Source organism: Desmodus rotundus, chromosome 9 (assembly GCF_022682495.2).
Source record: "Desmodus rotundus isolate HL8 chromosome 9, HLdesRot8A.1, whole genome shotgun sequence".
Classification (NCBI taxonomy): Eukaryota; Metazoa; Chordata; class Mammalia; order Chiroptera; family Phyllostomidae; genus Desmodus; species Desmodus rotundus.
In genome coordinates this window covers 93,343,437-93,358,510 of record NC_071395.1, presented here as the reverse complement: position 1 = coordinate 93,358,510, position 15,074 = coordinate 93,343,437, and the positions used below count along the sequence as shown (strand labels likewise).

Genomic DNA, 15,074 nt, shown 5'->3' with positions numbered 1-15,074 from the left:
ATGTGTCCTTTATAGTAGTTCCTGAAAACCCTTCCCCCCCCCCCCCATTGTCCCCTCTCCCCTCCCCTCTGGTTATTGTAAGATTGTTCTTAATTTCAATGTCTCTGGTTATATTTTGTTTGCTTTTTCTTTTGTTGATTATGTTCCAGTTAGAGGTGAGATCATATGGTATTTATGATACCTGGCTTATTTCACTTAGCATAATGCTCTCCAGTTCCATACATGCTGTTGCAAAGGGTATAAGCTCCTTCTTTCTCTCTGCTACGTAGTATACCATCGTGTAAATGTACCATAGTTTTTTGATCCTCTCATTTCCTGGTGGGCACTTAGGTTGCGTCCAACACTTGGCTATTGTAAATTGTGCTGCTATGAACATTGGGGTGCATAGGTTCTTTTGGATTGGTGTTTCACGGCTCTTAGGATATAATCCCAGCAGTGGAATTGCTGGGTCAAAAGGCAGTTCCATTTTTAGTTCTCTGAGGAAATTCCATACTGTTTTCCACAGTGGCCTCACCAGTCTGCATCCCCACCAACAGTGCACTAGGGTTCCCTTTTCTCCGCGTCATCTCCAACACTTGGTTGTTGATTTGTTTATGTTGGCCATTCTGACCAGTGTGAAATGGTATCTCATTGTGGTTTTAATTTGCATCTCTCTGATGGCTAGTGATGCTGAGCATCTTTTCATATGAGTCTGGGCCCACTGTATGTCCTCCTTGGAGAAGTGTCTGTTCAAGTCTTTTGCCCATCTTTTAATTGGGTTGCTTGTCTTCTTGGAGTGGAGTCGTGTGAGTTCTTTATATATTTTGGAGATCACAACCTTGTCCGAGGTATCATTGGCAAATATGTTTTCCCATATAGTTGGTTCTCTTTTCATTTTCATGCTGTTTTCTTTAACCATGCAGAAGCTTTTTAGTTTGATGAGGTCCCATTTGTTTATTCTTTCCTTTATGTCCCTTGCTTTAGGGGATGTGTCTGTGAGGATGTTGCTGTGTGGAATGTCTGAGATTTTCCCGCCAATGTTCCCTTCTTTTGTGGTGGTTTTTTTTTCTTCTGGTTCTTCTTAAAGCTTTTGATAAGCAGAGATATTATACCAATGAGGTATGCCCTATTACATTTTGTCTTTTTCCAAACTTTTTATTACTAACGATTTCAAACATTGAAATTGATTTAAAAGATAGTATAGTAATGACCCATGTACCACCACCTTCATTAAATACATGTTCACATTAAAAAAAATTATTTTATTTATTTATTTTTATAGAGGGGAAGGAAGGGTGAAAGAGAGGGAGAGAAACACCAATGTGTGGTTGCACTTGTGTGCCCCATACTGGGGACCTGGCCCACAACCCAGGCATGTGCCCTGACTGGGAATAGAACAAGCGACCCTTTGGTTTCCAGGCTAGCATTCAATCCACTGAGACACACCAGCCAGGGCCACATTTTAATATACATACATGTGTGTATTTTGCTGAACCATTTGAATTTAAGTTACTTGGATTATAAAATTTCACCCAATACAAAGTAACTATGTGTTTTCTAAGAATAAGGACTCCCTCTTGTATAAGCAAAATTATATTGTAGTTCAGAAAACTAACACATTATATTATCTAATATCCAAGCCATAATTTAAAATTCCTCCATTGTCCTAAAAAGGTGCTCTGTTGCTGCTTCAAACTGAATTCTAATTCAAGTTCACTTCTTACATTTTGTTTTGTCTCTTTAGTTCCTTTTAATCCACTTACAACTTCCACTTTTTCTTTTTTTGCAGTGCCTGGTCCAGTTATCTTATGCAAATTCTGCACTTGTCATATTTTTTCATTATAATAATGTTTTCTTTGTTCTCTAAAAAGGCTTTTAAATAACATTCAGGCTAAGGATTTTTTTTTTTAACATCTTAAGTATTGCTGTCTACATCCTGGCAGGAGACACATCACATCAGGTTGTCTTGCAATTCACGATACTGTGTTTGATCACTTGGAGAAGTTAGTGACCCATCAAATGTCTGCATATTGGAGATAGGTTTCTCTTGTGGAGATTAGTAAGTAATCTGCGGAGTGTTATTTTGGCCTCGTTTCTGAAACAACTTTTTACTTAATAGTTTTGTTACATTGAAGGCTGTATAACAGTGATGTTTTTCCTAATTGTATTGTTTTCTGCTTTGATTATCTGCTGTTTTTCCATTAAAAAAGTTTTCTCTCATCACCCAGGGTGAACCACAGTCATCCTGTATGTGAAAGGCAGAGATTAAATGCTTAATTTGGTAAAATGCTTTACCAATTTTTATAATTAGCAATTGGCTTAATACTTTCAGTGGTGGAATTCCACTGTAGTGTTTTTTAAAATACTTTGTTTATAAATAAGAGAAAATTGTATTTTTGTGTTCAGAGCTAAAATATTCTTCATAAATTTATAGTCTTTTCCAATCTTACATTTTTGGTTGACGAATCTGAAGAGACTGCCATTTTATCTTATTCTGCAGAAATGATCCTATTAGTTAGAATGATGGTAAATAAACAAAGAATGATGGTAAGAGGATAATATAGAGTACTTTGAATAATCTTTCCTCTAATAACTTAATTAGTCATTTTTGATAGGAAGATTTTTGTAGTGATTGTTGATCAGTAGGATTGATTTAATTAATGAAGACAAAGATTTATTGAAGTGGGCTGAATGTTGTGGGAATTAAGTTAAATTTGAAGAAAGTCTGGAAGTTATGTCCCTTATAGCACTCCGCTTGGAGGAGCCAGTATGACTCATTTTGATAGGCCATCTGTTATGTCAGATCTCCTTTGTATTAATGTACATTTCATACTACCAGAGTCAGAGTCCTGCAGACACTGGAAGCTTTGTTTTTTCCTGTCAGTGACTTTCTATTATAATAAGAACATATTGGGTTAGCCAAAAAGTTTGGCTTTTTTCTGTAAGATGGCTCTAGTAGCACTTAGTTGTCTTTGACTTCATCCGAAACAGTTTTGTTAGATTGTATTGTGACAGCTGTCATATTGGCATGCATTTAAAAACAACAACAACAAAAAAAAAAACCACAACAGACTCCCAGCATGGTGATGGAGCCAAAGTGTTGGATGCTGAGGCCGAGAAGGTATAGGTGAGCTGGTCTGCCCAGAAAGGTGCCAGCCAGGTGGCTCTGGTCAATTCCATTTGGGCTAATTTTGGATGGAAAACAGTGAGGATTTAAGACATAAGTGCTCATTTCAAAGATGAATTCCGGCCAATACCCAAACGTATGTAAGAACCTCCTACCCTCTCCTCCTCTCAACCTGGCATGGGAAAGAAAATACAAGGTGGGCAGGTATATCGCCCAGTTTGGGAGTGAATGTTACACAAATCAATTGCAGATCATTTTGATTCTCTTTTTTTCAAAGTCTTTGAGTAATACAAACAACGTATTTGTTGATACAGGACATTAATTCCATTAAATCGCATTAAGTGTAAAAAAACCTTAACAACGTTGATGAATTTTTGTGTAGCTATTTTAGTTTGTAGGTAGAATTAAATATGCAACATTTTTGGCATGTTAAGCTTTATTATTTAAAGAAAGGTAAAAATGCAACTGAGATGAAAAAAAAAAAAAAAGATTAGTGCAGTGTATGGAGAAGGTGCTGTGACTGATTGAACGTGTCCAAGGTTGTTTGGGAAGTTTTGTGCTGTAGATTTCTTGCTGGATGCTGTTCCAAGGTTGGGTGGACCTGTTGAAGTTGATAGCGATCAAATCGAGACTAATTGAGAACAAACCACAGGGGTAGTTTTGTTGTGATTGAACCTACATTAGTATACCATTATCAACGAAAGTCCTTAGTTTACCTTAGGGTTCAGTGTTGGTGTTTTATCTTCTGTGGGTTTTGACATATTAGTATTGTGTGTATCTACGATTGCAGGATCATATAGAATAGTTTTACTACCTGAAATGTTTTTTTTTTAAAGCATATTTGGGAATTCTCAGTTATTTATTTTTTTCTTTCAAGGATTCTTTCTGCTTCTTTTTTCTTCTTCTGTCCTTTGGGACTCCATGATTCATAGATTATCTCCTTGATGGTATCCCACTGGTCCCAGAGGCTCTGTTAATCTTTCTTCATTATTTTTTCCCAAGCTGGGTGATCCTGATTGATCTCTTCTCCCAGTTCAAATGTTCTGCTTGCATCCCTCTATTGAATTTTTCATTTCAGTAGTTGTAGTTTTCAATTCCAGGATTTCTATTTTTTTTTTCTTTTTTATGATATTATCTCCATATTGGTATCTACTCCTTAGTGAGACATTGACATTGTCCGTATACTTTCCATTAATCCTCTAGACATGGTTTCTCTGCATCCTTGTCAGCATTTAGTATTCCACCATTTTTTATTTTAGACCTCTCCTTATTTCTCCTTCCTGTCTTGCACTGTTCCTGACATTTCACTTTCTTGTTACTTCTTTCTAACAAATTCCTTTTAACCTTGATTCAAAATGTATTTTATTATGGCCTTTTAGCACTTGTATTTTTTTTCCATTTCCATTTAGTCCTCTTATAACCCCCTCCCCTCAGCAATCAGCACATTGGTGTCCATGAGTCCTTTTTCCTTTTTGCTCAATACCTCTACCCTCTGACCTCCCCACCCCGACTAGCTGTCATCTGTTCTCCATCTAGGAGTCTGTCTCTGTTTTGCTTGTTTGTGTAGTTTGTTTGTTAGATTCCACATATGAGTGAAATCATATGGTATTTGTCTTTCTCTGACTGGCTTATTTCACTTAGCATAATGTTTTCCAGGTCCATTCATGCTTTTGCAAAGGGTAACATTTTCTTATTTTTTATGGCCAAGTAGAATTCCACTGTGTAAATGTCCCATAGTTGTTTTATCCACTCATCTATTGATGGACACTTGGCGTGCTTCTGTATCTGGGCAATTGTAAATAACACTGCAATGACCATAGAGGTGCTTATGTTCTTTCGAATTAGTGTTTTGGGTTCCTCTGGATATATTCCCTGAAGTGGGATCACTGGGTCAAAAGGCAGAGATCCATTTTTAATTTTTTAAGGTATCTCCATACTGCTTTCCACAGTGGCTGCACCATACTTTCCTACCATCAGAGTATAAGGGTTAACAATTGAAATGAGCAAAGATTTGAATAATTATGTCACACAAAAATATGTAAATAATCATTATCATTGATCTCCAAGACAAAATGGCACATTAAAACTGTAAGAAATCCCCAAATACTCACTGAAATGATTAAAAATTTAAAAAGACTGACCATACCAAATGTTGATGAGATTATAGAGTTCATGTTACATGCGGCTGTGCAAAAACATTTTTGCAGTTTCTTCGTAAATATTGACCTGAGAGAAGTCAATACAAATGCCAACACAGAGACTTGTACTTGAATCTTCATAGAAGTTTGATTCATAATAGCCAAAAACTATAAGAACTGCTGAATGAATGTGTAATTTTTCATATATCCATATAATGGAACACTACTCAGTAATACAAGTCAATGAATGGACTGTTGTTACCCACAGCAGATAGGGTTAAGAAATTTTTGAATGATTCAATTTACATGGAATTCCAAAGCAGGCAATGTTAATTTATAATGCCAGAAAGCCAATCAGTGGTCACTTGGGGTCATAGGATGGGGAGGGGCTGAACTGCAAGTGGACACAAGATACAAATTCTGTATCCTAATTATGGCAGTAGTTCCATAGATGTATACGTATACTTTTCAGATTCATCAAACTGAGTGCATTTATTGTATATAAATTATACATTAGTAGAGGTTAATAAAGTTTTAAAAAATATTCTGGCATCTGACCAATTGGAAAAATAAGAATATGTATAGACATGTACCACTTTCCTATATGTCTGTCAGATGAATAGACTGTTCAAGATAATAGAACACCTAATATGAAAATCTATTGGATGTAGCTAAAGATGTCTAGAGAACTTAAAAAATTTCATGATGAAAATGAAAGGACAAAACAAATTATTTAAATAAAGATGTTAGGACATTTAACTACAAACTCCTGAAAATGTAGGAAAATGTAATAAAAAAGTTATGAAATAGAGCTAGAAAACTAATTGTTGATTTTAGACTTCTGGTCAAGATGGAGGCGTAGGTAGATACACTGTGCCTCCTCGCACAACCAAAAGAAGGACAACAACAAATTTAAAAACAAAGAATAACCAGAACTGCCAGAAAATCGAACTGTATGGAAGTCACGACAACCAACAAGTTAAAGAAGAAACATTCATCCAGACTGGTAGGAGGGTGGAGACGGGCAGCCAGGTTGGAGAGTGCTTGTGGCAAGGTGGCGGCTGGAGGACCGGGCAGTCCCACATTCATGTGTAGATAAACCAGGAGGAACAACTGGGGAGCGAGACAGACCACACATCCCAGGGTTCCAGTGCAGGGAAATAAAGCCTCAAAACCTCTGAATGCAAAAACCTGTGGGGGTTGAGGTGGCAGGAGAAACTCCCAGCCTCACAGGAGAGTCCATTGGAGGGACTCACAGGGTCCTGGAATGTACACAAACCCACCCACCCAGGAATCAGCACCAGAAGGGCCCAATTTACTTGTGGATAGTGGGGGAAGTGACTGAAAGCCAGCTGAGAGCTGAACAAGTGACATTGTTCCCTCTGGGACCCCTCCCCCACATACAGCACCACAATGCAGGGTTGCCCCGCCCTGGTGAATAACTAAGGCTCCACCCCTTACTACATAAGAGGCATGTGGAGACAAAAAAAAAATATGGCCCAAATGAAAGAACAGATAAAAGCTCCAGAAAAAATACAACTAAGCGATCAAGAGATAGCCAGCCTATCAGATGCAGAGTTCAAACCACTGGCAATTAGGATGTTCACAGAAATGGTTGAGTATGGTTGTAAAATAGAGGAAAAAGTGAAGACTGTGAAAAATGAAATAAAGGAAAATGTATAGGGAACCAACAGTGAAGGGAAGGAAACCGAACTCAAACCAAAGGTTTGGACCAGAAGGAAGAAATAAACATTCAACCAGAACAGAATGAAAAAACAAGAATTTAAAAACATGAAGAGAGGTGTAGGAACCTCCAGGACAACTTTAAATGTTTTAACATCCAAATCATAGGGGTACCAGAAGGAGAAGAGGAAGAGCAAGACTTACTTGAAAAAATAATATAGGAGAACTTCCCCAATCTGGCAAAGGAAATAGACTTCTGGGAAGTCCAGGAAGCTTAAGAGTCCCAAAGAAGCTGGACCTAAAGAGGAACACACAAATGCACATCATCATTAAGTTACCCAAGATTAAAGGTAAGGAGAGAATCTTAAAAGCAGGAAAAGGAAAGGAGAGAACTACGTACAAAGGAGTTCCCTTAAGACTCTCAGCTGATTTCTCAAAAGACCTTACAGGCAAGAAGGGGCTGGAAAGAAGTATTTGAAGTCATGAAAGGCAAGGACCTACATCCAAGATTACTCTATCCAGCCAAGCTATCATTTAGAATGGAAGGACAGATAAAGTTCATCCCACATAAGGCCAAGTTAAAGGAGTTCATCATCAGCACGCCCTTATTACATGAAATGTTAAAGGGACTTAACTAAGAAAAAGATTATGATCAAAAGTATGAACAGTAAAATGAGAACAAACTCACCATTATCAACAACGAAACCTAAAAATTCAAAAACAAAAACAAACTAAGCAAACAACTAGAACAGGAACAGATTCACAGAAATAGGGATTGCTTGGATGTTATCAGTGGAGAGGGGAAGGGGAGAGAATGGGGGAAAAGTTACATAAAATAGACAGGGGGAGGTTAAGAATAGTATGGGAAATGTAGAAGCCAAAGAACTTATAGGTATGACCCATGGACATGAACTAAGGTGGGGGATGGGAATAATGGTGGGAGGGGTACAGGATGGAGGGGAATAAAAGGGAGAAAAAAAAAGGGACAATTGTAATAGCATAATCAATAAAATATATTAAGAAAAAAAGAAAACTTAAGTGTTGATTTTAGACTTTTCCACATGGAACAAATGAATAAGAGCCATATCAGAGATTTTTTTACTCTAACACATGTTGGTATCAAGGAACATGTATAATGAACAAAGCCAAAGGGGGGTAGGGTCAAGAGTGGGAGTTGGGGGTGGCTGGAGTGGGGGGCAGGGAGAGGCAGGGAGCAAATGGAGACAGCTGTACTTGAACAACAATAAAAATAAATAAAAATCATATCTTGGTTCTAGACATGTGCAACCTTTGGGGGGGATGAAATAAATCATGTCCTTTGTTCATTGGGTAGGGTTTACATCATTGCCTTTAATGGTGTTATTGAGCATAAAGTCAGGAAAGTCGTAATATATATCCTGGGCCACAATGAGGAAGAATGAAACGTAAAGTTTGATTATCCCCATCATTAAGTGGGTTACGAAATGGGCTAACATTGATGCTGCCCATAGTGACTGAGACCATTGCGTTCAGGTTTTCATATTCGGTATAAAGGTTTTATTAAACAGACTTGAATAGGCTGTGATATTATTGTGGTTTTATGTAATTTGAAAACCTAATAGATTTTTATCAATAGTAGGATTCTGATTCTCTGCTTTTATTTGTAGAAATTTGCTAATAATGATAAAAATAATGAAATAACTTATGTTTTAACCTGTACAGGGATTGATGGGAATGTATTAAATTCACAAGAATTAATACCAAAACAAAATTATTTTATGAGTGATAATCAGAATTTCTGTAAAGATTTCGATTTGACCCAGAATATCAGTGTTCATGTCTCTTTTTGGAAGAGTGTGAATAGCTGGTAATTTGTCTTCCACTTCATATGTGTGCATGTGATAAAGAAACATGCAATTAGGTAGGTGTTATAAATAGGATATGGCAAAAAGACATATCTACTCATGTTTCCACGATTTTATAGCATATGCCCAGTAGAGGTTTGCTGCTCTTTAATTTTGCCTTTTGGGCTAACCAGCTGACGCCCAGTTGAAAAGACTTATGTTCTTATAAGGCCGCAAAAGCCTTAATGTTCAGTCTCTAGTCTCAGAGTTTGGAGAACACCATGTACCATCAGCAGCTCCAGTCCCCACCCTCTAATGCTAACGCTCATCTATCAAACTTGAGGCTGAGAGTGAGGGAGAGGAAGCTTCCAGATAAACATACAACAGCGCCTAAACAGCTAATCACTCTAGGCTTCCGCTTCCAGGCCCTATAATTAGAAGTCCTATTTTCCCTTGTATTCCCAGATGACGCAAATGCATTTTGTGGCTTGGCACCTCGTTTGGGGCGTAGGTTTAGTTTATGGCCAGGCTAGTCTGGTTTAGTCTTCTGATGCTGCATAAATAGTTCTCAAGCCACAGTCTACTCTGTACAAGTTTTTCCTTTTATGTATATCTGCTTTTTAACTTGTTTTCTAGAGAAGAAAAGCTTGTCATTTCTCCCAGTAGAATATGTGCAAAAGAGGAAATTATAAATTAAAAGAAAGCACATGATTGTATAGTAGTATACAAGCTATTTCTTCCTTTCCTCTTTGCTCTTTTGATTTTTTTCCATCATTTTAAAGTTTTGTCAAAGATATGAAGCTAATTGCTGGATTATGGAAGCCACATTTGTGTGGAGAAGTGGAAAATGAAAACTTTGAGCTAGGATACAGAGAAGATAATAAGGATAAATATTCAATGGGATATTTCTCTAAAAATTTGAATTTGTTTTTGTATTAAAAACCCAGATATTAATGCCAGTTTTAAGAGCTGAGAATGTTCCTTTCTGAACTTTCATGCAAAACAATACCAGTCTTGATCTGACTAATAGAAACTTATTTGCATGCTCATTTTGAGTAAAATATTGATCTATGATTCTAAAAGAAATTAAATTTATCTTCAGTAGGTAATATATTTTTGTTATAAATGCAAGTTCATGGTATTTCCTGTCAGGATGGTTTTTCCATTGGATGAGTTGTCATATGCAGAAAATACTTCCATTGTGGGAAAGTAGACTGAAAGCCTAGTAGTGGAGTAGTGAAATGCAAACTTAGTATATAGCTCAGCAAAAAGTAGGAGTGAAGAAATACTGTGCAGAAAAGGACAACAAAGCATTCATGCCCAGCCTTAGCAATTTATCGTTGGAATAACAACAACAATATGGAGAGAATATAAAGTGTGTCAGTGACGTCATGACCATAGCTAGGTGCAGGGTGGGAGGCAGTGTTACATAAACTGTTACAGATTTGAAGTAGATCTCAATCAACATTTAAAATATGTTCTCCTGGAAGTAATCAGGACACTGGCATCTATATGTTATTTTTAAATCTACTGAATAGAGCTGTATCTTTTATTAGCCATGTAAATTGCAAACTCAAATATACTTGCACCTTTTTATTTAAATGCCTACCTTAGAAAACTATACCTCAGGAACACAGACATGAAAATCCTCAACAAAATACTAGCTAATTTAATCCTGAATGTTGTTACGATGTCCATTATCCCAAAATTGATTTGTAGACTTAGTACGATCCTCCCAAAAACCCTAGAAATTTTTTTCAGTGGATATCAAGAAGTTTATTTTGTGTTTGGAAAGGCAAAGGAATTGAAATAGCTAAAATAATATTGGCAAAGGTCAGAAAAGGATGACTCACTTTGCCTGAGTTCAAGATTTCCTATATTCAAGATTTCCTATATAGTTATAGTAATCAACAAAGTGTGTTATTAAGGAAAGTATAAAGACAGAAATCAATCCACTAGAATTGTAGTTTTAGAAGGAGACCTATTGCACATAGGGCAAGTCAATCTTTTCCAACTTGACAATGGGTAACCATTGTAGGATGAAGAATTCAATGGATAAAGAGAATAGTTCCTTCAAAAAATCTTGCTGGAACAATTGGATATCATTTGCAAAAAATTACTTTGTTGGATATCTCACAGTTTATGCAAAAATTAACTCAAAATGGAATTTTGATAAGAAAACATAGAAAAATTTTGTGACTTTGGATTATGCAAAGAATTCTTAGCTACTACATCTCATCAGAATTAAAAACTTGGCTCTGCGAACACTACTGCAGGCAGTGCAGTAAATACTCTGCCGGGGTGGAGGCCAGCCGTAAACTGGTGACGAAGTAGGATATCGGTCGTTGTTTTCATAGATAAATTGGAACTCGATATTCAGGTTTTGAGAAATGGCAAATAGTGGGAATTGATTACATGGAAATAAGTCATTTTCATATTCATTTGATCAAATTTGCTACTGTAAAATGCTTGTGAACTCTGTAAATTCAGGCATATAAAACCTTTTTCTTCTAGTTGTAGGGTGACATCATGAATCTAGGATTCCTACTCTTGTATTATCCTGACGTAGTACTAAGGTTTGGTATTCACATAGGGTAAAGATACTGTTTTAATTTTTTTATTGTGAATACTTTGTTATATCTTTGGTTATTTTTCTTTGATAATTTTTTAAAGCATGATGAGTACTTTGTGAATATATTTCATCCACATACATAATTGTTTTTATTTTTACCCCCCTTTTTTTGGTATATCCTTCAGGAATGCTCCTAGTCACAACAGATACCCTTGGCCACGACTTTCACGTCTTCCAAATTCTGACTCATCCTTGGTCCTCATCACAAAGTGCTGTCCATCATCTCTATACTCTTCACAGGGGAGAAACTGAAGCCAAAGTAAGTTGTATATTTTTCAGAAGGTGTTTTCTTTGTGTAGTATGACATCTGACATAGCTGGTTGTTTATATCATATTGGAGCTTAGTGAGAACATACTTGGTGATAGAATGGGTCAGAAAATTACAAAGCAATTTTATTCCATCTTAACCCAATGCGTAAGTAATAGGTGAACAGTTCAGTGACTGTTAAGACAAAAGTTCCTTTGATCTTTCTCCTCCTGCTCCAGTGCCATTGCTTGCTATAGAGGAAACCTGTCATCCAGTTGTTACCCATTTCTCCAGACTGTTTTCTAGGTATTTTGATTCTCTATACAGGCATACACATACACAGACATGTACATGTAAACACATACATGTTCACATGTACACAAAACTGCAGGTTTTGTAGTGTATATGACTATACAGATATTATTCAGTGGTGTAGTGGAGCCAGTTCACAATGGCTAGTAAGACTCAGTTACGCACTTTCGTCCCCAACGCTGGATGTGGTGACATTACATTGGTGTGAAATCATCCACCGGAGGAGTGTTTACATAGTGAAAGTCAGCAACACTACAGGTCAGAGTAAATCTTCTTTCTCAGGGAGCCAGCTTTTGACATGTAACAGCACATCACTGTGCACACATGCACGAAGGTGTGCATACGTGTGCGCACCCCCCATGCATATAATTTATTGAGCATTTGCTATGTGCTTTGCATGTATTTAATATTCTTAATATTTTGGGTAGATATTGAGATGTCATCTTAATAGCCTAAACCCCCAAATATGCCTTTGTTTCACAGGGCCAGTGGTCGCGCATTTACCAGCGTACTTCTGTATGCCCTTTGTTCCAAGGGCTCATGGGCCCAGCACTGTTTACTGACTAGCCCAAAATGCTTTCTTGTCATAAATTCCCATGAAAAACTTCTCTAGTAGAATGAAACATCTGAAATACATAGAAACACATGAAGGGTCATAATGATATTTAAAAAGGAGCCAATGGCCATTACTGTAGGTTGCTTGTTTATCAAGCATTATGAAAATTGGAAATTGAAGGGAAAGTATCCAGCATTTACCTTTCTTGTATCAATTTCATAAGATATTGAAATAGTTGATGAGGGAATGTTCTGTTTTATCGAAGAATTCCAGTTTTAAAATGTTAGAATTTAGACTAATTCTGGTGATCATTTCACAATGCATATACATCTTGAAACGTTATGTTGTATACCTGAAGCTAATACAGTGGGGCATGTCAGTTATACCTCATTTGACAAAAACAGTTAGAATGTTAAGAATCACTGTGTTGCTACCCCTGAGGAAACAGTGGACCGAGGCAATAACGATCTGTTTGGTATCAGCAGGTGAGTCTTGACATCACTGAAGTAAAGCATTATTTATCCTGTTCTTCCCAGTGTGATGTGATGTAATGGGATATGTGTGACATCATCTATGAAAATGTTTCTACCCAGCCCTCTAAATTAAACCTCAGTCTAATTCAGCTCCTAGATACAATTAGCGCTTTAAAGAAAATACAGAGATTGAGGAACAAGTTAAACAATACCAACTCTAAAATGTGGGAAGTTCTCCCTTACAAGCGTCACCTGGTTTTTACAACAAATAGTCGTAATGGAAAATAAAAGTGGCTGTGTGGTAGGGCTTCAAAGTACTTGTAGAGACTATTACCTGGGTACTAAGTGTGGACCTTATTTGAATCCTGTTTCATACAAATTAAGTACAAAACCGTATTTTTCATACAAATGAGGAGATTGGAACATTTGCCTTAGTAGATACTGTTAAAGAATTTAGTGTGCTCATTTTCTTCTGATGCATAAAATGCATTTACAGATGTGTAGAATTCGTTTTAAAAATAACCTAGAAGTAGGAGAGTGTTAAATAAAAGAACAAATATATGATATGAGAAAATAGACCTTTTTTACTAACACGTATTTAGGGGTGTTTTATGGCATTGAAATATAAAGAAAAATTACTTTATAATTGCATTTATTTTATTTTCTTTTTTATTGTCTACATTATTACAGATATCCCTGTTTTCCCTCCCTTTGCTCACTGGCCCCCTGCCCTCACCCCTTACTGGCCATCACCACACTGTTTTCTGTATCTGTGGGTCGTGCACACACGTTCTTTGGCTATATCGATTACAAGAGTCTTAAGAAACATGACTTAAATGCAATGTGTGAACTTTGTTTGGAGATTGATTTAAGCAAAGTGTAATATTTTTAAAACAGTTGGAGAAAAATAGACCTTGAACTGGGTATTATGTGATACTAGTTAATTTTGCTGGGTCTGCAGTTGTGGTTTGTGTTTTAGAAATCTCTGTTCGGCATATATCCTGAAGTCATACTGAAGTGAAACAATACGGCATCTCTAATCTGCCTTTAAATACTCTGGCACAACAAAACTAAGGGACAGGTTAAACAAGATTTGCAAAGTGTTAATTATTGGAAATTTCTCCAACAGAAAGTAAAACAGTACTTTTCACCAATATTATGCTGTTCTATTTACTTTAGCTTTATAACATGATTCAGTGTTCATTTTAAAAAACCTTCCTAGCTATTCTTGGGCATTTTTCACTGATGCAGTGTAGAGTAACCTTATTGAGTTATGTGAAGAATCTTCTGCAGTTTTTTATTTGGATTACATTGAAATTACATTCTAATACAGTTAGAAGTAACATATTTATAATATAGAAATTTTACATCTAGGAATTATTTTTTCAACTTAGTTATTGCGGTGGTATGACAAAAGTATTGATTGTTTTTTAGCATATTTTTATCTTCTTACTTTGCTAGACTCCACTGTAAAATCAAATAGTTTGTTTAGTAATTTTTTTGGATTTTGTAAGTAGAATGTATTTTCTGAAAATCATTTTTTTTTCAGTTTTATTTCTCATATTTGCCTTGGCTAGGAACTCTAAAATAATGTGTAAGAGTATTAGGATAGCTGTAGTATTTATTAATAATAACAAATTAAATAATACCCTAACATTTATATTTTTATCATTTTGCTCTGTTTCTGGCATCTGTTTTTATGTTAATACCATGCTGGTTTGATTATTGTACCTTAGTAATATAGTTTGAAATTAGGTGGTGTGATGCTTCCAACTTTGTTCTTTTTTCAGTGTCTTTTGTGGTTCCATGTGAATTTTAGGATTGCTCTATTTCTGTGAAAAATGTCCATAGGATTATGTTGAATCTGTGGATTGATTTGGGTAGTTTAAATATTCCACCAATATTAATTCTTCTAGTTCATGAGCACGGAGTGTGTTTCCATCTGTTTGTTTCCTCTTCAGTTTCTTCCATCAGTGCCTTACAGTTTTCGTTGCGCAAGTCTTTCACCTCCTTGGTTTAATTTTCTTAAGTATTTTATTAATTTTCAATGCAATTGCAAATGCAATTGGTGTTTTTTAAATTTCTCTTCTTGATAGTTCATTGT

General features: G+C 36.2%; 1 protein-coding gene across 22 annotated transcripts in view; it reads left to right on the top strand.

Moving 5' to 3' along the window:
* Nucleotides 1-15,074, top strand: part of BCAS3 (BCAS3 microtubule associated cell migration factor) — a 487,145-nt gene that overhangs the window by 136,583 nt on the left and 335,488 nt on the right. For all 22 annotated transcript variants that reach the window (XM_071219333.1, XM_053930625.2, XM_024573300.4 and 19 more), the window contains one exon: nt 11,508-11,641. In XM_071219333.1, the coding sequence (XP_071075434.1) occupies nt 11,508-11,641 (134 nt within the window). The remainder of the gene's footprint in view (nt 1-11,507; nt 11,642-15,074) is intronic.